The sequence below is a fragment of the Apteryx mantelli genome, chromosome 3 (assembly GCF_036417845.1).
Source record: "Apteryx mantelli isolate bAptMan1 chromosome 3, bAptMan1.hap1, whole genome shotgun sequence".
In the NCBI taxonomy this organism is placed as follows: Eukaryota; Metazoa; Chordata; class Aves; order Apterygiformes; family Apterygidae; genus Apteryx; species Apteryx mantelli.
This window is the reverse complement of record NC_089980.1, coordinates 118,271,633-118,297,617: the sequence shown is the minus strand read 5'-3', so window position 1 is coordinate 118,297,617 and position 25,985 is coordinate 118,271,633. Positions and strand designations below refer to the sequence as shown.

Sequence of the window (25,985 nt, the reverse complement as noted above, 5' to 3'; positions counted from 1 at the left end):
TGCACTGCCAGGACACTGTGCTGGCCCCTGGTGTCCTCCAGGGCCACCAGGTCTGCCCTGCCATGGGACAGGGAGGTTGTGGGAGAAACCATGACATTGGCACACCCAATGTCCTCCTGCGGCCTCCCCCACTGTAAGGCTGCTGTGTCACTTGTCCATATATCTGTGACTAACGTGCTTTGGTACCTGAGCCCATCTAGCCTCTGCATTGCCGGTTCCATCTCAAACCACGACACACTATTACCTTAACAGCAAACTGACAATTCCTTAAGCAAGCTAAGTGGCTAAACAGCAAGCTAGGAAAATGCAAGCAAGGAAATCATTCACTGCTGCATTGTTCATAGTAGTTCAAAGTCCTTGTTGTTTTTATTAGATAAAGAAACTTTATTCCCAGTACTGTGGTTGTGTCAGTCCTTTACTGGAAAGAATAACCTCAAAAGGCCATCTTAGATGTTGAAAGTAAGGCACCAAATTTTCTCCAAGTCACACAGTAGGGTGATGATACAAAACGAAAGCCAGTCTTAATCAATAATGCAGAATTTACCAGCCAATCCCTTGGGAAATATTCAGGGGAAAGGAAGAAGCGGAACAAGAAGGTACAATATGAAGAGTTAAAACAAGTCTGTAACCTGTCCCACATGGATGCAAGGAAAGAAATAGCATGATACAAAAAGGGATAAGAAGATGAAGATACTTAAGATACCAGCCAAATCTTTTCTTATTGCTGAAGCTGCCACAAGGAAGTTATAAGATAAAAAATGATTGAAGAGACAGATGCTGCGAGAATGTAAGACCCAGTAAAATGTATCAGCAAATGCAGACATCCAGAGGAGAACAAGAATATGTAAAATCCTTCAGTGGGGAGATCACTGCAGATAAGGATTTTCTCAGCTCACACCTTCCACCTGTCCAGTCCCAGAGCTTCCTCAGCATATTGCCCTACATATATTTAATATTCTGCCATATATTGAGATTTCCACTTACACTCACATAACCCTCACTGCTCACTGATTAGCAGCACACTTCCACTTCCCACTGGTTGCAGTGGTCAGTCTGCCCTTTGCCCAACTCTCTTCCTAGAAATAAGGATTTTAAACTGCAGAAGGGACTGCATTTGCCAAAATTCTATCAAGGTGGAAGGCAGAAGAAAAACCATGCCTGGGAGAAAGAATGTATGTGACAGCTGTAAGTAGAGATGGTACTGGATTATGACTTATCACTGACTAATATAGGCATCCATGATAAGGCCTGCAGACTTCACATATCATTCAGCATTTCAGAAGAATTGCTATGACAATACCTAGGATTGGAATAGAGAGGTTCCTTGTTCCAGTACTTTGTAGTCCAGGATCAAAGAACAATTAATTAAATGCCAAGAAGCACTGAGTTTTGATTGTTTCCTTACTGACTACCATTACTACTTATGTGTCCCACAGCCTTTATGAAAGACCATGAGTATACACGAATCTTAAGAAACCAGTGAAGGTTTCACCTAAATTTCACAGTTAGTCACTTAGAATGAATCTGCCACATTTATGTATTTCCACAGGTTGTTAATACAGCTCTCTCTGGAACTGTAACCACCAGCACCTTACCATTAACCAGATAAACTGTTATATAATGAAATGAAAACTAATGTAAAGGCTTTTCCATGTATTGGGAGAGGTTGCCAATCAAGGAAGTATTTTACAAATAGAATTTGTTACACTGTTGGTTGTTAACATGTTTAGCCTTCAGGAAAAGCTTTTTGCTCAAAGGGTGTCTGTATAAATTTTAGCCCTAAATCCATGTCATTTTTAAAATACTGTTTTATAGCCTTAGAAATAGTTCTACAGTCTTAAAAAGACACTGTAATTTGCCATGAAGTGGAATGAATTAAGGAGAAAATGGAAATATAAGTCAAGAAACCTCAATAAAGAGAGAGAAAGGCATGCAGTAATCCTCCATGGCAACATGTGATGCCTCATTCTCCAGTGCCATGAAGAGGAGGTAAGCTGTAATAAAAGAGAAGTAAACAGAAAGCAAGAGAATACTGTGAATATAAGAGATAGTTGGAACTTTTAACACAGGATTTTTGTACAGGATGTCATCTTTACCCCAAAGGAACAGGAAAATAATGCAGCTATAAAAATTGACTGAGGCATGCCAGGACCAGTGCAGTTTGTATAGAGGCAAAGCAGATCTCACATGCAAGCTGAGATCTGGGACAGCTGTAGATGATCCTTACTAAGTATAATATAATAAGACATTTTGATCGGTTTATCTTGTTATAACTGTTTCCATTACTGTAGGTCAAAGTCTTAGTTCATTTTTTGATAGAGTAAAATGAAGTCACTCATTCTATTTTTAAAGCCTGCCAACCTAAAGGAGGATTATAAAGAAAACTGAATGAAGATTATTCTCAGAGGTGCACAATAAAAAGATGAGAGGCAACAGTCACAATTGGCAACAAAGGAAATTCCAGTTGAGCATAATGGGAAGTAATTTCACAGTGAAAGTGGTCAAGTACTAGAACAGGCTGCCCTGGTGAGAAATGGTGGAATCTCCATCCTTGCAGATATTACAAACTTGAGGGGACAAGGCTCTGAGCAACCTGACCAAACTTGGAAGCTATCCCTGCTTGAACTAAGGGGTTGAACTAGATGACTCCAGAGATCCCTTTCAATCTAAATTATCCTGTAATCTATTCTAATAAAGATGACTCTGACAAACCATAGTGTAGTTCATTCTCCAGGGTGAACTCCATATTATAGATGTCTAAGTGACAGTATTGGTATAAGTATTGGTATAAGTTCACAAGAATCTTCAGGAACTCCTTCACTGAGTTGTAAAATGTTTAATCTGGGACAGGAGCTATCTTTGGCAGGTGATAAGAGAGGACCTGGGACTTGGACTGATCCCAGACTGTGAGAGTGACAATATAAATAAAGGCTGTGTAGATCATCTACAAATCTGGATTTTCAGAGCTGTTATTTGTTATTACATGTATGGGCCCAGTGGCAAGATATAATTATATTTCTTTTCCCATTAAGAATAAGCTGATTTATTTCAAGTAAAAAGACATCCTATAACAAGAGTTATAGCTAAATCCTTCCAGAACACAGCTGTTCTTTAGTTGAATAATTTCATTGGCATTTGCTGTTACCTGTTGGCAGGTGTGAAGGCAAAGATGAACAACAGAGGCTGCATCCATTGGTTTCCTGTTCCACAACTAAAAATGCTTGTTTCCACACAGTCAGATATTCTGCATCTAGCTACTGAAGATTTTTAACTGTTGCACAATCTTTCACAATATATACAGTAACAATTTACCAATCTTGACAGTCTTGTCATGGCTCCATTACAACAATAGATTAATTTAAATTTTAATAAAGGGTGCATACATCTGCCTGTTTGCCTGGTTAACAACACATAAATATTGATGCTGTACTGCTCTCTTTTCTACCTTGTTGGTAAGAGCACTTAACCTCAGCTAGATTCTGACCCTACCTAAGGGAGAGGTTTTTTTTTTTTCAGGGATATCCACAGTGTCCCTTTTATTCTTTTCCTCTGTACATTTATTACTATTTTTGTCTAGGCTACTTACTTTTTTGCCTTTAATAATAAACCAAAGTGAGGGGGGTTTTTTTGTCATGCTGATGAATACTCATATTTATTATTTATTTTGTGACGTAAACTTTTAATTGTTCTCAAAGTGACAGCAACAGGAGCTTATGATCTTTAATAATATATCCTAAGGGATTATTTGATATCTGTCTTCTGAATATCTAGGTCAGCTCCCAGAATATGGAAAACAAATAACAAAAGGTTAAATAATGTATTTCCTCCATATAAAATATCTTATTTTCAAAAGGAAAAGTCTTTCTTTAATTACTAGCTTGATACTTCCAAATAAATAAAAATGTTAATTATTAGCTCTTATGGAAAAATGAGCACTGGGCAAACAGTAACATTAGTAATTACCTAGATAGAAACATACTTGGGTTATAAACAAACTTTTAATGCAACCCATTCTCTAGAGGTTTGCTAAAAGAACGTTCTTTTATGTTCTTATTAGCATCTGAGTTATAAAGAAAAAAAAGTCATAGCAGTCTCATCAGGGATTTAAACAGTACTTTCAGATGCTTGTTTCTATTTTTTTGGATCAACAAAACAACCCGTCTTGCTATTTTTTGTCCCTATTCACCTACCTTATTTCAACGTGGCAAACTCCAGCTAAGACAAGACTTATGAAACTGGATTTTGTACCAGGATGTGAAGCTTTTGTCATTCCTCCCATAAGCCTCTAAAGAGTCCTCTTCCAATTAACAAGCCAAGAGCCCGCATCAGAAACCTATTTGTCCTACCACCTATCAAGTCAGAGACAATTCAGCTCTATGCGAGGGACTGATTAATAGTGATAAAAAGCTAAATGCATTTTTTTTCTTACTTTGCAAGTGGACTTAGCAAGGAAAAGACACAGAAATGTAATATAAAGGAAAAGAAAAAACAATGTTTATGAAAAGTGGAGAGGCATAAAACTGGACTGACAGCAGGAGGACTAAGATAGCAATATATAGGGAGTGAGGCACTAGCAATTTATAGGAAATTACTTTTAACAAGTGGAGGACCCAAAGTTATAGAAATATCACACCTTAGTAAAGCGCATCATATTATGAAAGTATAGAAACAAATGCTTCCCTTTAACTAATAATGGATTCTTTGCCTAGCTGTCACACAACTAATTTGCTTTTGTGAGTACTGTTAAACTATTCATCTTGAAAAAAAAAACTATTTTAAATACTTAGAAAATAATTAAAAATATTTAATTTCAACATACAAATTCTGTCAATATTTTCAAATTTTGCTTCTATGAATGATTCTCCCATACATTCTCCTTTTTCTCTGAACTAAGTTAGGAAGACTTGTTTGGAGTGCTTGGACTTTCCAAGTCTGAATGACTGAAACATTTTGTTGGAAGGAACACATATTTAATAATATATATAGACAATCAAATAATATATAATCAAACACTGAGAACATATTCTTTCCCACCGTGGTTCCACTTCTGGAAGGATTTTTATGCATATTTTAAAGCCATCTTTTCTACTGTGAAGAATCTGGTATCTAAATGCAAAGACAACTCTTCCTTTACCTATTTCTTCTATACCCACCTTGAATTCCACAAACCACATTCCTCTCCCTTATCATTCTACATCCAAGTCAAATGACTAGTGAAATGGGCTAGTGAAATGGGATGAACTGCCATCAAATTACAGAACACCAGCTCTATATTTTCTTGTGAACAGGCAAACAGCTTTCTCAGTGCTTAAAAATGTATGGCAGATGGCAAAATATGAAACAAGTAAAGGTCAAGATGATGCTAATAAAAGTAATTTACTATTAGTAGTATTTTACAGTGAGAGGACCTGCCTTTTATCTGTACAATCAGTGTGAGATCCTTATGGAACAATCTGTGTTGCTGAAAGTCCAACCCACCCCAGTGGCTTGTGTAGTCCTCTGTATTGCGCAAGATCAACGAATTGGTCAGCCCCAGGGAGGCTGGAAGTATATGAGAAAGAACCGATAGAGGAGCAGAACAGATAACATGGAATGATTTCCACAAAACTGGATAGAGAATTAAGTACTGTCACAAGTAGAAACAGAACTTTCTTTTTCAGTATTTTCCCATTCACATATTTCACTTACAAAAAGCAACTCTAAAAGCAAAAGGGTTTTTTTTTCCTCCTACATATTTGAGATGATTACATAAAGAAAGCAAATGAGTTATTTCTATTTTTGTTATAAAGGAAATAGTGTGATGAATGGCTGTGTGCAAAATACAGATTAACTATGAATAATAAATAACAAAGGCAAAGTATAGAAAGAAGGAGAATAAATCAGTAAGACAATGTGATTGTCTATGATTGCTATAGAATTGTCTTTCGGGTTACAATTTTCTATTACTATATTGAATTATGTATAGTCATATAGAGGACAGAAGCAAAATTATTTTCTTGATACACTTAAAAGTAAAACATTTATCTCTTCTGAATTTATCTTCAGAATTTTAGAATTACCAAAGAGAGTGCTTGAGGACTACCAGCTATTAATTCTGCCTTTGAGTTCCTATATACTGGTAATTTATATTCTGTAAAAACTAAAATGTTCATCTTAACATTACAGTCAATTGGCGTTTATTTTGAAAGCTAATGCTCCAAAAGTTTCTATTTGGTTCAAAGTAAACCAAAGCAAATATTGCCATGAAGCCTTGATTTAATCCATTTTTCTCATTTGACAACAGAAATGTGGATTCATGTGGATTGAAGACAACACTTTCAAGAAGGGACAACTTGAGGAGATCTTGAAAAGGACATGGAAAAGCAACAGATAAGAGCTTCGTAATTTAAAGTTTAGAGTCTTCAGCAATGAAACCTATGAAAAACTTAAGGAAAACGTAAGGATAATTTAGGAATATTGTAAACAACCAAACATTTAAAGATTAAGATTTTCAAAACAACTCAGTTTTTCAATTTAGAATTTTTATTATATAAATTCAATGCATTTGTTAAAAAAAAACAACAAAAAAAAACAATTAAAACACCAATTATAGCAATATGGAGAAAAATAGTGAGAAAAATGTTATCTTGTCCACTAAGGGAAACAAGGAACAACAGTTCAACTGTAACATCAAAATAACATGTTCAGATGAGAATTAAATGAATTTGGAAGAGTATAAAACTATAGGCTCTAGTATAGGCAACTGGACAGGTTGAGGAAGACCCAGTTGTTTGTGTATGATCACCTGATGTTTCAGTGTTTTCCTGGAAAGGTCATCTTGGCAGAATTACCCACATTGCCTACCAACAATATAATGAGGAAGAATTCCTTTTTAATGAATTTCATATCTAGAGCCACATAGTATTTTGCAACTCAAACCTAGATTGCCATCTGAACTGTATTTGAAAATCCCTCACTTCTACGCATTAATGCTACTTCTATATCCTGGAAAAGCTGTTTCCTTCCTGACATAGTCCCAGGCTATGCCCTCATTTCTAGGCTTACCTACTTTTAATTGTCACTGGTCATGAAATACAACCTAGGATCTTCATTTCGTACACAGTGGCTAAATATCAGAGCTCTGGTACTCTGCAATGACTCTTACTTTCCAGAACTTTTTTCAAAATCCTACTTCTTATCTTAAAATCTCAAGTATTATCAGAGCCTGTTTTCTCATCCTGTCTTTCTCCAGGAAATACTACTTAGGGGACACGTAAAATGTAGTAGTAAGGTGCATCAGGCTTGCTTTCTTTGCTCAGTGAAGGATGATCAATACAGATACAGATTTGATACATTTTGTTTTTCTCAGATGCAACTAGCCTGTGCTGAGTCAGTCAAGAAGTAGCTCAGAATTAAGTAGGAGAGAATTTCAGTTCTTTTTCTGTGAAAGAAAGTGTATACACAAGGCATCTAGATACCACCAAGACCAGGGTGATCATGTATGCTTATAGGTACAGACACCATGAATTGCAGTCAAACAACATTTTACTATGGCTTTTGTAACCACAATTTGCATACAACTTATCAGTGCTACCAACAGACAATGTCTCTAGTTAAAATCTGCAGCATTTCATGCTTCTCAGTGAAGTGGAAAGTATATGCAAGCTGATGATTTTTGGCTGAGGCTTATATTTATTTCAGCAAACCAACCAGAATGTGACCTGCCTTTCACTTCACTAAATGGCCTTCCACTAGTTGCCCACTGATGCAGTCTTTTTGCACATTTTTAAAAGCAAGTCATGTTCCATTGAATTACACAGACAAGGTTTGAAACTAGTATATAATGTTTCTAACTTTTAAAAGCTGTTTGTTTTTGCATGACATTAAACCAAAAATATAGATATTTACTGTGGCAGAAATGAACGTATGTGTGTGTTACATAAGCAGGCTTGCTCTCTCTCGCTTTCACACGCACACACAGGCACACATACATATATATGTGTGTGTGTGTATGTATGTATGTATATACAGATACCCCTATATACTGGCTCTATACCTATATATGGCTCTTAATCCTCAGCAGGATATCATAAACTTACATGATGTCTCTTAGTGCTAGATTTTATGTTCAGATGAAATGTGCAATATAACAAGTAGACAGAAGGCTCCCTCTTTGCCCTCTCTCTGAAAAGGTTGCCATGCATTGTTCATTCTAGCAAATACCAGCACAGTCATGAAATTTATTTTACTCACTAAATTTGCAATATCTACACTTAGTTTTAAGAGGAACACTGTTCATATGAGGAAATAAAAGATACTGTTTGGAGATGTCCAAAACACCGACACCACTGTTGTACTCCTTATACAAAATGCCTCCAGATTTTCTAGTAGCAATATTAAATGGTGATACAGAAGACTTTTCTATAGCCTAGGGACACCACATACTTTAGAAAAACTTTGTAACTGAATTTGGAAAAAAAAAAAGAACACCATACATATGCTGGCACTGAGTAAGCCCCATCTGTGCCCAAAAAAGAATTAAAATGAAGGAAGTAAGTATCTGTCAAGTGTTCTTCCAGCCAGCTCTTTGCCCTTAAACAGACAATTGTCAATACTTGATACACGAATAAAGAAAAGGCCTTATTGTATTCGTTTACTCTTAAAATGCTTTCAGTTGGAAATACAGCTTTTTCTTGTTTTTTTGGTTTTTGGTTTTTTTTTCATTTAATAACCTAACAATATTTGGTGGAAGAATACTGTAGCCTCAATATTTATAGATTTTTAATTTCTTGTAACGTCATGTCAGAATAAAGGACACATAGCATCTTGTAGGTAAAAAATAAGTTTTTGCCTACAAGAATGCAAATATGCACAAAAGAAAATATTGATCATTACATATTTTCTATTACCCAATAACATCTCTTGCATTCCAATAGCATAATCTGATCACTGTAGAAGACATTAAAATATACAGTCAAAAACACAGAGATCTAGAAGCACTTACATTTGCACTGTGATCACTTCCACTAACACAGACGACATCTTGTTTTTGAATTGTTAATACCTCTTTTGTAAGCTTCAGTCTGATGTCGTAGGCATTTTCAGATACTTCATCATACAACAATGCAATACCAGTTTTAGTCTGTGAAAACAAGGCACAGAAATAGAAACAGATTTTAATTATGTGAACACTTCATGATGAGAAATAATAACCTCTATCCCATTCAGTACACAAAATGCGTATAAATAAGCATTCTTTATAAAAAGTGGAAAACTGGTCTGCTTTTTAGGCTTCAAATGGATTAAACATAAAAAGCTTCTTCTGTACTATAAAAAGACAGCTAAATGGTCTTTGAAGTAGGTATTAATATATAAAAAAATATTGTCCATTGTACTGTTCAAGAAGGGATTTTTTTGCTGTAGCAAATTCTGTTTATTTTTAATCATACAACTTTGAATTTGTATGAGAAGCAGAATGTATGCACATATATATGTATGTATGCACACGTACTTCTCAGTTTCAACAAGAGGTGGAGAAGTGTAATATTGTTACTGACTCAAAGTTGTTTCTTCCACTGTCTAATAAATGTCACCTTTAACATACAGAGTTCCATTATCCTACAAAACTGTTTTCATGCAGTAAACCACACAAATGTACACGCTGCAAACATACAGGTGTTACAGGTTTCAATTTGCTTAAGTCAAATGGACATATATTTCTGAAGTTACATCATACCATATTAAATAGTAAAGTCTATTGGTCGTCAAGTATTTTTGTATTAAAAAAAGGTAAAATCTAAAAGATAGCTTGTAGCCAGAAGAAATGATTATCCTCAGAGTTTTCTACATGACTAATAGAAAAGAAAATCTGTTTTGACTTTTGCTTTACTTACATATGCACAGATTTCCTACTAAACTGGAATTCAGAATGCTATAGTTATTTGTTAAAATAAGCAGGCTAGTATAATTTCAGAAATTTACAGTTGTTGCACAGAAGAGAAAGATTAAAGCACCTGTTCTGAGAACAGATGATCATATTTGAGAGTAATATTTGCTTATTAATTTATAATGTCTATAATACTACCATCAGACCACTGTGCACTTTTCTCTGTGCAAGTGAAGAAATCAGTCACAACTTAAGGTTTAGCTACAGTGTTGTGGTGTTTTTTTTTTTTTTAAGACTGTTTTAAATCAAGTCATTCACCTATGTATTTTGTTTTTATTTTGTTAAATAGCAGACTGTGTAAAGAACAGAATAATGGAATTAAAGAAGAAACATGCCCTGTGCACTGAATGGATGCTCCTCAACTGATTTAAAAGTAAAATAAAAAAGGGCACATAACCTTTATAACAATATTTTCATCACTATAAAGATTAAGCAGAGAGCTCTTTGGTGATTGTTAGTAAAACCTTTTGGTCTTTAAAGGCAGGATAAGTTCAAGCTTAAGGCACTTATATTTAGATGTCATGTAGCTCTATGCAGAAAGAAAGTGCCAAAGCATCCATTATAGTCCACGGAAATGGAAAACAGCCTAGACTGCAATTCAGTTTACCCTTACATAGCAGTTGCTCAGTTGAATTGCTCATTAGGTTCTCATTAGTGCCCCATGTAGGCCACTGCTGCCATTTAAGACACTTTAGGATATCCAAGACAATCTATACATGTATGGGGCCATATGGGAAACCCAGGTCCTTCTAGCTGGAGGCTTGGCCGGATCTCCATGATTATAATGAGATACAGACACCTAACATGCTAGTAGACATCTACCTGTAGATATTTTAAGCTTGAAATTAATCTCACCATGATGGTTTACAAAGTAGAAATTCACATCTAGGACAGCCATTTGGATTCTGTAAAGCCAGTGGTGAGAAATAAACACTTCTGGAGCATGATTTATCTGATCTCTTCTATACACCCATCTAGAATGAAACAAATTGCATCATAGCTCTCTACTTCAACTTAGAAAATAAATATAAATGACAACCCAGACACAGGTGTCTAATTCTGGACAGATGAATCTTGTCCCTAGTGTTTGCTAGGAATGCCTAAAGGAAAAAAAAAGTTCAGTGGGGGTGTAAACTTTGATTGTTCTCATTTGTTTGTAAACTGTCATTACTTTATATTCCCAAAGTTTCAATATTTTAAAATTTCTAGTATGATCGGGTGATTTATCAATACAATTTTATAAATGGCAGGATATGAAAACTGTGTCAACACCATCTGCTTAACAGCTATGCTATGTAAGGGCAAATATTTTCAAATAGTAGAACTGCCTTGCAGAATCACCTTACCCACATTTTGCTCCCATTCAAAGGTTCTGCATCACTGTTTCACCCAGCCTGGCAATCATTGTTACTTTTGCTGATATGCCAGATTATGCTTTACAGAAACATCTTGAGAGAACAGAACACTTTATATAATCTAAAATCAGAACATTCTACTGGCTAGCAATTGTTACACGTTTAGAAGTAACACAATGAAAAAAAAACCTGAAACTTTTATTTGTAACAGCCCATCAAATAATGAATGAAACGTAGAGAAAGTGATTAAATATTTTAGCATTTTCTATCACACTATTTAAACTGAAAGTCTCACTGAAGTTCATCTATTCCTATTAAAAAGAATACTTACTTCACAATTCATCTAACTTTCAGTGTGATCTAAGATGGCATGCAGCAATACCCTATTTGCTTTTAGAATCAATAAGACAAATCTAGATTTCTCTCAGCCTTTCAATTATGCCTTTTTAGATCATTATAAATGGCTGTGAATTAGAATTCAGAACATTCACTTGTTCCCTCTTTGTATTAAAGAGGTGTTACAAGCAACTCTACGTTCATTAGGCAAATTCCAGTATGGACAAAGTGCTTCTTCAAACAGGAATATTCTAATGGAAATTTAGTTTTTGCATGTATTTACAACATTTAAACTGTGCTGGGTTTGTCTTGATTTCCCTTTTAAAAAGTTTCTTTATAAAGTAACTGTTCCAATAACTGGTATCAGAAAGTGAGATTTGAAGAGTAGAAATATCTCCTAAAAACAACATAGTAATGTTGGAGACTATACACCAAATCTGCATGTGCTTTGTAATAAAAGAATGCACAAAGTGCCTAGAGAGTTGCATCTCAAAAGGATTTAGGTGTTTATAGTGAGAAGTAAGGGAATATGTGTTTAAATTCATTTGGGCAGATGAGGAAATTAAATGTTGGTCGCTATACCAATACATACCATACTGATAAGTTTTCTAGACACTGGCCTCAGGAAAAGAAAAGGGGTGTGTGTGTGTATGTGTGTGCAGAGAGAGGAAGAGAAAAGGGAGAACAGTAGCATACACATCACACTAGTGACATTTAAGAAACCTTAGTCACTATTCTGTCTTTTAAAGAAGAAACACTGAGGCTTATTTTCTTGAGCAAGCTCAAAAACTGTCAATACCACACAGAACAAAACAGCACTTTCTAGAGGGAGCTAGAATTGTAGATGCATCCTTTTATCAGACTTTTATTGTTCACTACTCAGGGCAGGTCCTCTGTCAGTGTACTTGCTTTAGAGCGCTCCCTGTTCAGCATAATATTTTGGGACCCTACTCAAACTATCATAATTCTTTCAGTGCACTGTATCTGCAGCCTAAGCGTCACAGCTGTGAATTGTGTTTCAGGACATCTATAGGCCAAACTTTGGTCTTAATGGCATAAGTATTTGTCTTCATTACTCTACGTTTAATGTTGAAAAAGCTTGCAAAAAACTAGGCAGACATAAAGTGTAAAAGTGGTGTTGAGGTGTATTAAGTCTTCTTTTATAGAAACTATTTACTTGTTTACATATAATTGTTTCTCAAATGTAATACTGAATTAGAGCAATGGTTTTTAGGCTTTTCATGCTAGTAACTACTTGACATTAAAAAAAAAAAGTTTAAAACTCTTTTACATAGATTTAGATTGTAGAAGTTCTCAGTAACTCAAAACTTCTCTCTCCTCTTCCCTCTGCCTAAATGGCTTTTATCATTTGTGGTCAGTATTGTGGCCAACTGAATGGAGCGTCAGTGTCTTCAGACCTGTATGAAAATTTAGCCTCTGGAGTTTCCCTTACTGTATCTAAAAAATACACTACTCTAGTGCACTGAGTCACACTGGTCCTCCAGCAAAAATTACCATTTGCTGATTTTCATCCCTAATAAATATATTTATAGCTTTGATAGCACAGCAGTTTGATTTTCAACTGCTAAAAATACATTTCTAAATAAGCTTTCTTCATTTGTACATAAAATTCTTTTAGCATCATATTTGAACTTAAATTTAACTTTTTAAAGTGAAATTACACATTATAAATAAAAATATTTTAACAATAATTCTTATATCTCAGAAACAGTGATTAAATGCTTTAATCCAATTTTGAAGGTTTTCCTGAAAACTTAACTATGTTGAAATTCTATATCTGTGGTTTACTGATGTTTGGGAGGACATGTGAGAAGCGGAGTCAATAATTTTTATCCTATGTCACTTTAAATTAAGCAGAGAGAGAACTTTAGGTTCGCTGTCTGCCCCACAGTCAGCAGTCTAACCACTAAGTTAAGGAAGACTTAAATTTACTCTCTCATAACTGTTCTGATATATTTTATATACAATTTCTACTATTGTGATCAAAAGACAAAGGAAGGCATTTTCTCAGAACAGGACAGAATTCAAATTTGAAATGATCTTGACTAATACAAAAAAGATTTTAAAAAATGGGATGAAGCACCACAGAAAAAAGTGGAAGGCATTACACTCTAGGAAGAATAATCAATTGCATGTAATTGGGAAAACTTGTACCATTTCTTCAAGAAAGAAAACAGGTAATACTGAGAATCAACAGCAAAATATAAGTGTCACTATCTTGTTGCAATAAAGGCAAACAAAAATCATTTCTGTGGCTCTACTTTTGGTTCTCTCCAACTGATTTGCTTCCCTCCCCGCAACAAAAGACAGTGCCCAAAAGTGAACATAGCACTCCAGCTTTGTAGTACAAAATGTTCCTTAACAGTGCTGAATATGAGGGAAGATTATTTCATGTCCATGAAGTAATCCATTACCACAGGTTGCATTTAATACATCCCAGTAAATTGTTTCTTTTTATACAATATTATGACAGTGCTGATTCATGGCTACACTAGAGAAAAGAGATAATGAACTGAAAAGAGTCAAGAACAAAACAAAAATTAAAAATGATCAGAGATTTGGAAAATGGACTCTATAAGTAATTCTGCATGAATTAGGGTTGTTTACCTTAAAGACAGAACAGGAGAGATGATGACAGTTTTCAAGTACTTCAGAGCATATTACAAAGACAAATGGAACAATCCAATAAGAAAAAAAAAATCTCCTTTCTTTAGCATATTCCTATTGCAAGTAAACTGAAGTCCTCGGATTGCTGGGACAGATTATGGATTTTCATCACTGAGGGATTCTGAGAGGAAACTGAACAAGCATCTGTCCAAATGGTACAGGTACTAATCCTCTTACATGGCAAAAATCCTGGACAGAATGATTTCTTTCAGATTTATTTGTCTATGATACTAATATTTAGAGTTATGACTTCTTGCATATGACTGGAATTGTGCATCCTTGAAGAATTCTGACTGGCTTTGAAAGGGTATCTGCATTGAAAACTTGTTGCTGATACAGGGGAGACATGAAAAATAACTAGAACACCTAAGAAGACCTAAGATAGATGACCAGAAGATAATTCCAGGCTTAAGAGGCCTTGAGTGAGAACATAAATACAGGCTTTTTGATAGACCAACATGGAATAAAAGGATAAGGACAGCAGATATGTAGGGATTATAATGATAATGAAGTCCTTAGATTGTTTGGATAGGTTATGGTTCCCTAATACTAGCGGTTTCTGAGAACAAGTTACAAAACCATCTGTAAAAATGCTAACCGTTGGATGCCAAAATGGTATAGGATTTTCCCAAATCTCAAAGAGTATTTCAAAACTGCTGTAGATCTGGAGATAAAATGCCATTTTACAATCACAGAATAATTCAGGTTGAAAGGGAATTTGGGAGGTTTGAAGCCCAATCTCCTGCTCAAATCAGGGTCAACTATGAGATCAGACCAGGCTGAAAACTTCTATAAGGATGGAGACTACACAGCCTCTCTGGGCAACCCACTCCACTGCTTGGCTGTCCTCATGAGGAAAAAGCTTCCCCTTATATCAGGTCTGAACCTCTCTCTTTTCAATTTATGCATATTGTCTCTCATCCTCCCACCATGCACAACTGAGTAGAGCCTGGCTCTGTCTTCTTGATACCTCTTGTAGATACAGGGGGACTGCTATTAGCTGCCCTGAAGCCATCTCTTCTCCAGGCTGAACCAGCCCAGCTCTCTAGCATCTCCTCATGGAGGATGTACTCCAGCCCCCAACGATCTTGGTGACCTTCTGCTGAAATTCCTCCAGTTTATTAACATCTTTCTTGTACTAGGGGATCCAAAACAGGACTGTTCCTATCAGTCCATTTCTCTGTCCTGGGTCTTTGAATGGCATACGGACTGTACCCTCCAATTTGGCGCCATCTGCAAATTTGACAAGCAAGTTCTCCATGACCTCCTCCAGGTTTTTGATAAAGATATTAAACAGGACAGGTCTCAGGATAGACCCCTGAGGAACTCCACCTGCCATAGGCATACAGGTAGAGTACAACCATTAACCACTACACTCCAAGCAGTTTTTACCCATCTACTTGTCCACCCACCTATCTGGACTAAATTCCTCAAAGTCAGAGGCTACAGCAATAGAGTAGCCCCTAGTAGAGTATTTATTTTCTTGTGACAAAAAAACATTATAATAAAATCAATAATTATAATAATAATAATGTTAATAATAAAGCCATTAGTCTGTTTTTTTTTCTTTAACACAAGAATGCACAATGAAGATGGTAATCTAACTTGAAAAAAATCCAGAAAAAAATCATTACCACTTCTCTTAGTCACTATATCCACAAGAGGTACAAAACTCAGAAGATGATACAGAAGTGCCTGAATGAATTATCAGGTTTGGTACCAGAAGGGTTTTTGCTTATATTGCAGCAATAGGAATAACAATTACAATATGTTATGACAAAGTGCCTAGACATTATGGTCTCTTTATAGAGAGTTTTAAACATCAAGAAAGAAGTTATCATGCAAGAAGTTGAACCTAGGATTAAGAGCACACATTCAACAATAATAGTTATTTCTTATTAGGTAATAAAAGGAAAAAGCCAGGATCTCTTGGAAATTTCCTTTTTTTTAAAATCCACTGTATTATGGAAATGCATACTAAATATTGCTAAAAATATTCATGAGGAATCATCTACTATTTGAATGGCAACAAACATTGTGAGGTTACCCTTCTTCCTCTTTTTTAACTGAATAAAGGAAAGTGAAAAACTTAGTTGTAGCAGTATATATTGATACAGAGAAGGCAGTAAATCAGAGACCCATTACGGTCATCAGATATGAACTATATGAAATATTCCACCTTGCCATGACTCCTGCTGGTTAATACAACATTTGTTGTAAAACTTCAGACATGAGACTAAAATTCAAAGCTGTTCCAAAACACGGGTGCTCTGTCAGAGAGTACCAGTGGGTTCTGGTGGAGGTTTTCTTCTGAGCTCCTATCCCCTCCCAGTCAAGGACTTAATCAGGCTGGGTTATTAACAGGAAATACTGTAGATGGGGAAAACAGGAGGGAGCTCAAATTTCCGATGCCCTTCTGCTCTAAACTCCTACTGCTCACCATCACCAGTGCCATAACTGTCCAGTTTCCACGTACAGAGGAGCGCGGCAGTGCCTTTACATGCTAGGCCCAGAGATGCTGCCAGGAGCCCTTCCTGCTTACCCAACCGCAGAGTCCAAAGGCCAGGGCTGTGCTGGACACTCCTGCACACTCCACCTTGTGCTTTGGGCTGAGGACCATGCCCCCGGCCTCTCCCCGCACACAAACATAGCTCACTGCTAGCTGCTTCTGCCTCTGCAAGTGAGCACAGCAACTGCAGTGGCGACCCCAGCACCAGCATCTTGTGCTGCCCCTTGCACAAGAAGTGGCTGCCTGCCCCAGCAATTCAGTCCTTCGGCCTTCGCCTGTGGCTGGGGCAGGACTACTCCCTTCCCCTAGAGCTGTTCTCAGCTTGAACCTCCACCCTCCATCCAGAAGCTGCCCTTTTTCCCAGCCAGCCCCCTTTACTTTGCCTTTACATCCATGAAAAACAGCAAGGTAGCACTGGAAGCCCATGGGTTTACAGCCTGCTGTGTAGACAGAGGAAGAGCACTGTCAATGTGACTTCACCAAAGGTGAGTTGTAACAGGCAGCCGTGATGTAAGAACTTACTTGACTGAACAAGGCAGAACTGCCCGCAGCACAACCCTGCCTAAAAACTGCAACCTATATGAAAAGGCAAACTCCCATGTAACTCAATGATACAGTGTGTGGGTGTGCACTGTGAGATATAGCTTAAAAACTGCACCCATTATGATAATAAGTATTCTGAAAACTAGAATGACATTCTACTGGAATAAATCCTGAGAGAAAAATACATCAATATGGTCTTTGAAAGAACAACACATATTTGTCATAGAAAATGTATTTTCCTCTATGTGATGATTAGCGCTCTTGCAAAACTCAGAATTGTAACTGTTTTGCCTAGATAAAAGCATTTAATAGCATAAAAAAGATGAGGAATTTAAAATGCTAATTCTGTCAATGACTTGTACAAGAGCACCACATTTACGTAAACTTCAACATAACTGAGTTCAGCATATGTTGAAACGTTTTGTTAGACCAAATGTGATATGAGGACTAAGCACCTACTTGCCTGAGCCACAGAAAATGTTCACTCCCTCATAATCATCTAGGAAAAGAAGTAACAAATGCATCATTCATATGTCATTCACTAAATTAATAATTTGGCCAGCCACAGAGCATACAGCATTTGTTAATACATATATCTCGCAAATATTGTCACTGATAAGCTTTAATCACTAACTATGCAATGCTGCACAGGAATTCAGGAGTATTAGCTGTGCTTACACTTAATCATTGATTTTAATTTTCCCTTTTAAGTATAGTTTTAACACACGCATACAGTTGTAAAGCTGAATTTAATAATTAAGATGGGTAATAAGAAGGTTTGACTGGTCAAACATTACTTGTACTGTAAACCCAAGCAGAACACTATAAATAATATTTGCAATATAACCTTGCTTTCTTCAATTAGAAACTTTTCTTAAACTTAGCAGAACATATCAAACGTAGCAGCTCTAAGTACAAGTGAATATTCTCATTAGTACTTCTATTAAGAATTTTTATACAGAAAGAATGACAGAAAAAATAGTGTGGATGACGTTTTAAACACATTGCTTGTTTTTATTTTGCTTTACAATTTCCTAATAAAATTATTGGAAGAATAGATCTATATAATCTAGAAAGAAAAGTAAATATTTTGAACCAGCCTTAAACTTGAACTGCAGAGGACTCTAGAATGCGTTCTGTCAGCAAAAGCAAAAATCTGAAATCATATTTGTATTACCTAATTCTACTAATTCCCTCCTCCCCCCAAACTAAAGTGAAGCAAGAGTCTACTTTGTCACTACCATGAAGTAGACTGAAGGGTAGTATTATTTTCATCCCTGAAAAACTAACCAAAACAAAATAAATTGTGAATTTTATTCCAGTCTGAAAACAACTGCCAATGTTAATTTTTGATAGCAGATTACTTTTAATATCACAAAGTCAACAGTAACTTCTAATCTAGAATAATATACAACCAAACTGACTTAGCAGCTGCCTTACTTCTATCTAAGATGTATTTGAAAAGTCTCTTGTTTCAGCTGCTATTTAAAACAAACAAACAAACCCTCAAGTCAAACCCACCAAAAATTAATCAAAAAAAAGAAAACTGCTTGGTAGCCTAATCAGTAAGTAGCTAGTAAGAGTATTTATTCTTCACTTATTTCCTTTTTTTAATCCTCTCAAGCAGTTCAAGTATAAGACTAGATTATGTATTTTGATTAGCTGTTACACCATTTAATAGAGTTCAGTCATTATGAATGTCAGTGGTGAAGGACACAAATTCCTGACAGCCCATTTTTAAACAGGTGATTCATATTCATGCTAAAGCTAGTGGAATTTATCTGATGGGCATTAATGATTCCGAGTAAGTCAATTAAGACTAAAGGTATTGAATCACAATATATTGCAAATTTTCAATGCAAGATATTTAATAGGTAGTTATATGATTTTTATAAGAATCTGAATTAGAAGCAAAAATGTTCAGAACAGATATTTAATAAAAAAAAGATTACAATTTTCCCCAAAGTACAGATTATAATATATGAAATACGCATCTTGAAAATTACTATTTTTCAAAAAGATTTTTCTTATTTTTGTGTATCTGCATTTATAAATGTTTATTGTGGAGTAACATTTTACTACATACAGTTAAAGGGTATATTAATGTTAAAAGTTTTTAGAATATTTTAATTGCAGCATTGCCATATTATTTTCTTCAGGACATAGTTTTTTTCTATATATTTAAGTAGCATATAGAAATCTACAAGAAAGACTAAAAGCTCAAGCTAACAGATGTTTGAAAAGATGCTCAAAATACATAATTAAAAAATCTATTTTATTGCTTACATCACAGTCTGTCTACCGAAAGCTCTGTTCAAAATAGCCTTAGGGGCAGAATGTTGGGATTTTCTGTTAATGACATTAGTCTTGCAAGAAAAGTGATTAACAGCTGGCTCTCAATCTGTGTGATCTTAATCATTAGAAAGGAAGCAGTAATGTCTTGTTTAATTACTGCAAGCACAGTGTGTCACCAGCTAATTAGATATGATTGATTATTGTCATCCTCATGCACCTCTCAAAAGATCAGAAACAAATATTTGAATCCTGTAATGCATATGTAGAAAATGAACTTTCAGAACCTCATTTTGGATAAAAATTGCCTGTTTAAAAATACAAATTCTAATCAGTGCTAAATAATAGTACCACACAGTTGAATATATTAGAACATAGTCCGTATCCCAGAAAATAGTCAGGGCATAAACTTTTATTTTGATTTAAATAATATCTTTAAGTAAATTGATTGTTTATTACTATATTTCATTTTTTCAGGGAACTGGTCAGTAGGACAGAACTAGCTAGCCTAAGAATATAAAGATACTCCTATGCAGCAGACAGTTACTAGTTAAACAAGAAAGAAAAATTTTCACACTTGAAACTTGAAATACTTAGCAAAAGTTTCAAAAGTTCTTGACGACCAAAAGGACGTCAAGAACATTCTCTTTGAAGATTATTTAAGAAACAGCTAAGAGATTATCTGAAAATTTATTTGATCAATTCTACTATTGGTACCATTCAGCCTACCCTGACAGGTAGGCTGTTCCTGTTCATATATCAACATGTAAACACAAAGAACATATTCCCCTAATATGTACAACTGGGAGTATAATTCATCAAAAGAGACTCGCTCTGTTTTCTTAATCTAGAATAACCAAGTATGACCATACATAAAGGTATCATGTTTTTGTAATGAAATAACTGGCTTTGTTTCATTTGACAAATCTTCCCACTCTTGCTATCCTTCCCCTTTACCCTGATACAACTCTACCACATTCATTCTTTTTCTAGCTTTCCCATCAAGTTTTTTTCCATTCTTCTAAACTGTGACGAGTTGTTCTGCCAGAACCAACTAAACAAAGCTACATCTAACTGCTTAATTTCTGAATAAGGTGTGTGTAAATATTTCTGGCTTCTTTCTAAGTTTAAAATGACAAAATTAAATTCTATAGTTTCATCATCCTACTGTGAATACTGCTATGGCAAAGAAATTCATGTCATTATTACAGTAAGAATTTTTCCTGCTGTGTTGTCTTCTACTACTATCGGACTTTCACAGCAAGATTTAGGTAAAGATTTATCACAAGAATACAATGGGAGTTAAAAAAAGTTTCTGAGCATTAAACCAAGTCCAGGAAAAAATTTTAATTTCATCTGTAGTTATTGTTTTTACAGGCCACTTGCTCAGATAAACCCAGACGTCGGAAATTAAAATCCTTTTAACCACACATTTGGCTACTAGCCTGGAAAGTAAGGAGAGAGTCCAGCTTCATGTTTTATCCAAAGGCTTAATGGCATATTTAAGTTGATCCTCTGTTACACTTTATTCTTCTTCTTCTTTTAGTCTTGGTTGCAAATTTCAAATATAACTGTGATGATCAGTAACTTTTTAATACTTTCTATATTTGACAGACAGAATACTAATTAAATGTGTCAAATGGGTTGAAATACTGAGAGTATTTCAGATAAATCTGGGAGGGGATGGATGAAGACTTATCAATATGAAAACAAACATTTTAAGTCCTGAAATTAATAAAAAAAACAGGATTAGAAACATTAAAGAGGAGAAAGGCATAAACTACTTTTAAAAAAGAAAGAAAGAAAAAAAAAAACTCTACTTTGAAATTATGAGCCTCTATAGGAAACACAGTGGAATTGGCAGTAAATGGCTAAGTAGGATAGGAGTCAGGAAAAAGCTGAGAAGTTTCTAAGTTATACTTCTTAGCAATCTCATATTCAAGAGCAGAGATGAGAGCAGTACCTAGACAGCCAATATTAAATAGTGGAGAAGAGTCTCCATTAAAAAGTGATTGTGCTAGGTCATGCTAGGAAAAAGATGAGAGAAGCAGTTTGTTTACAGCTAAAATACATGGAAAAACAAAATTTCCTGTAACAAGAGTTTCATAGTTTCATTCTGTTCTTAATAGAGGTTTCTTAGGAATAATGTGAATATAAAAAATTCCAAAAGATATATTTGCATATAGAATTTGTAAATAGTTGATTACTATGTTGTAAGCTTCACAAAGAATGGCCTTTTTCAGAAGTGTGTACAATTTGAACCGATGAGTTTCTGAACTTGCTGGGACTGCTCCACAGTATTTAAGTATTAAATCATTGTATGAGGTAATGGTAAGCACACATAAAGATGAGCTAGTCCCAACTGAGTCTTTTGCAACAAAGAAGTCTTTAAAAAAACAACTATTATAACTATTATAAAAATAACTATTATAAAAAAAGAGCATTCACAAAATGAAGAAGCTGGTAAAATATCTGAAAATATCAGAGATGGGAAAACAAAAATTCTCAGCGCAGAGTAGAAAAAAAGAATACTTAAGATCACCTCAGGACAAAAACTATAAATAAACAGAAAAATGAATAAATTAACATGTTCAAGAAGTTAAACAAGCATCCTTCAGAAACTGTAAGCTTACCCTAATAAAATCAAACATTAAAATTGGAAATCTAAGAGGTTTTCTAAAGGTTTTCTGGAATACCCAGGAATAGAGAAAAAAATGCAGATAACGTGAGTTTTGAAAACTAAGTGATTTCTTTGAATCAGATTTCTTCAGAAAGATGAAGAATATCTGTCCTAAGTGACTTTTTATGGGCAACAAAAAATGTAGTCAGAGGTGGCAACTGTATGTTTGCCTATACTTTTAAAAGCAATATATAATCTGGTGTGAATAAATATTTGTCCAGAACTCAAAGAGATTTCTATTTTTAAAGCACACACTGTCTCATTAGCATCAAGATGACTGAGCAAGAAGACTAAGGCTAAAAAAATATTCCAGAAATGGTGCTAAGTCTGATTCTGGCAGTTGAATATAAAAGTTATTTCACGTCTCTTTCTCAGCTTCAAGAACTGGCTGATATATAGCCAGTCTAGTCGACAGGTTCTGATACACAGCCAATATAACCATTTGGCTTATGCTTATTCAGACACATTTATATACATATACTTGTGTACCAACTCACAAAAATAAAGCTGTTAGGAACTGATCAAATAAATCTTCAAGCAATATTAAGTACAAAAGCATTCAAAGGTAAACCAATTGACAAAAGATTTGGACACTTCAAGGGTTTTGACAAAACGCTTCCTAAAAGATATGCTTCAGAGTATAATAAATTTACAGTGGAAGTTGCTTTTTATTCATAAATGTCCCTCCAATGTCATCTAACACTCACAATTATTAGCCATAGGGCACTGGACTAGCACAATTCTCCACTGATACTTCATGGAAACCCTTCACTCCAAGATGCTGCGAGTAAGGGAGTATATCTACCTCACATACTGCTGCAGTTCAACGCATGTGTCATGGAACAGAACAAACAACAACCCACATTCAAACACAGTTTTGTAAAAACAAATGCAAAAGCTCAGATAAGTTGATTCAGAATTGTATTTAGAATTTTATTTATAAACAGGCTTCTCTTCAAATGGCAGATCTTGCCTAAGCTGATACCTTGTGGACAGGAATTCTGGGATTCAGTTTTGCGAGAGAAAAAAAGCCACAAGAAAGGAAAATGTTAAAGCCCTGAGAATATGAATTCTTTTTAAAATTTTTGTTAGTCTTGAGCAAGTCAAACCATCTTTGTTATTTTTTCATATTTTTAAGAGTTAAATCATATCAACTGCAGGAAGCGTTTTCAATCTTTAGGTGTCTATTTTAAAAATCATAGGGTAACTAAATGCATCAACACCTTTTTTTTGTTTTCTTTTTTTTTTTTTTTTAAGCAAAGTCACAAGAAAGTTGTTTCCTGTCATGTTTACAAGAATCCTTATGGAAGATTATAGAAAAGTCAGGCTTCTAGTCATTCCTAGGAAAGCTGGCAAAGCAAAGACATGATGGATAAGATATTACAGTATATCACTGCAAAAATACTCAGCATTATTCAGCACAAAGGCAGTCCACCTATATAGATGACAGATTTCATTGATGAAGAGTGTGTATTTGCTATAAAAACCTCTGGGAATTAATTTCCAAAATACACTTTCCTTAAGCATTCCCTGAATCAAGGTTATTATGTACTACTCATGTCAATGGTGCACAGGCAAGAAAAGGGCCCACAGAATAAAATGAGGGTTTGTTGTTGGCCTTTGGGCCTTTTTTCTTCCTAACAACCTTGGCAGACCACTACAGACAACCAACGTTGCCTATATGTTCTACTTTCCACTGCCTCCCAAAACATGCAAAAACTTGGAATTAAAAATTCATTTAGTCAGCAATTTGCTTTAAGTTATCGCTCTTTTAAAGCACTATGCAGTTGGAAGTAACATAGTTATTTAAGCTGTTTTCTGAACATAGTCATATCACTTAAGTTACTGAAAGTTTTCCCAGTTACCTTAATTAAAGTGTTTTACAGGGTTTTGATAACAGCATCAGCAGCACCATAAAATCATACCAGTACCATAGCAGAAGTACTGCCAGATTCTCCTAATGATATTTCACGGTGGAGATGTCAAAGGAGATAATGTCTATGTATGTACAAATCTCTGATGATGGGGGCCTGAATACAAAAGCCTGTGTTGTGTATATATATTTGAAGCACATTTATGAAAGGCTTTTGCTGGAAAAAGGTATATACTCCTAAGTAAAATATTAACAGTTGCATATTTTTATGCAAGTATAAGAGTCAGCTTTGCAGGGCAAGAGACAGCAGTGTGTCCTTTGTGAAGGAAACCAGGAGAGTACAGGTACGGATGTGGAGAGAGGGGTATTTGCTTGGCATAACATTGCATTTTGAGAGAAGTGCAAGAGAAGAATATAGACTTTAAAATAAGAAAAAAAGAAATAACAACAAGAGGAATTAACAGTAGCAGCAGGGAAAAAGATAAAAAAGCAAAGAAAAGGAATAGGGAGGGAAAAATGAAAAAAAAAGATAATTAAAAAATATGCATACAGAAAGAGTAGTTGCCCATCAACAAACATGTCCTTCTTTTTTGCAGCACAGCGATTCTAACTGTGAGAACTTGACATATTAACTATGCACAGAGTTGGTATAAAAATCTACGTGAAAAATGGAAACTGAGAATTTACAAAAGCTGCACTTAGTGATAGTGCTATCCAAAACAATTGTAAGGATAGCTGAAAAATAAGCTCAGAAAACACAGCTCATGTGTACAGTGGCTCCTGCCCAAGGTATATCATTGCTTCTTCCAGTGTCAGAAAGTTCATTTGGATGACCGTTAATGTAAATTGTGCCACCACTTTCTACAACTTCCTTTTCAACATGTGCTGGGACACAGATGCACAAAAACTAACCTAAGGATCACTGTTACAGTTTATCATTGATTATTTAACTCTATTTATCTCTGACATGATTACATTATTAAGTATGTGCTTTTTATACCCCTCTTACACACTAAGCCATACTTTCCATTACCACTATTCTACACCACAGAAAAATAATACACTTTTCTATACACGTTAAAAGTTGAAACAGTGAGAATATTCTCCCGCAGCCTTTTTGTAAACATTTATTTCTGGTTTGACTTGTTGGTTGCAGATCTAAGTATTATTACACCTGAAAAATTTCTGTGCTTTTCTTTTTGCTGATCTTTGCCTTAGTGTATAAGGCATTGAAGATTTTCTGATTAGAGGGGTCAGTACAGGGCACCTCCCATGCTCCTGCTTAGATTTTCTTCATTTCATAAATGTCAAAGGCTTACTTTTGGCTTCGTTATCTTCTTTTGCTTTTCATGCTATAGGGACACACATATTTTTTTTTCCTAGACAATTCTTATTGATTTTAATGGGCCATTAAAAATCCCAGGAATAATCTTAAACTCCCTCCTTTACTTGTATCTAAAACCAATCTATCATTTTCCTCTTACAAAAAAGAAATAGCATTCTGGCACAAATGAATGCACGTTCCACAAAATCCTAGGGATTTAATTTTAGTCCCAGTGAAGTCAGTGAAGTCAATGAAGTCAATGGAAAATTCTCAGTCAAGTCAGGCTTTCATTGTAAAAATAATTAATTTAAATTTTGTCACAAATGTCAGCTTTAAAATTGTCATATTTATAGCACAGTTTTTGCAATAACTATAAAAATTCATGCAGAAGGACATCTTTCAGGATTCTACCAATTTTCTTAACTGAAATCAATCTGAACCACTTAGTCAACTGATATAA

At 35.1% G+C, this 25,985-nt stretch overlaps 1 protein-coding gene across 1 annotated transcript in view; it reads right to left on the bottom strand.

Moving 5' to 3' along the window:
* The window catches only part of SNTG2 (syntrophin gamma 2), a 295,649-nt gene that overhangs the window by 164,176 nt on the left and 105,488 nt on the right, over nt 1-25,985 (bottom strand). The window contains exon 2 of the mRNA XM_067294829.1: nt 8,984-9,121. Coding sequence (XP_067150930.1) covers nt 8,984-9,121 — 138 coding nt within the window. The remainder of the gene's footprint in view (nt 1-8,983; nt 9,122-25,985) is intronic.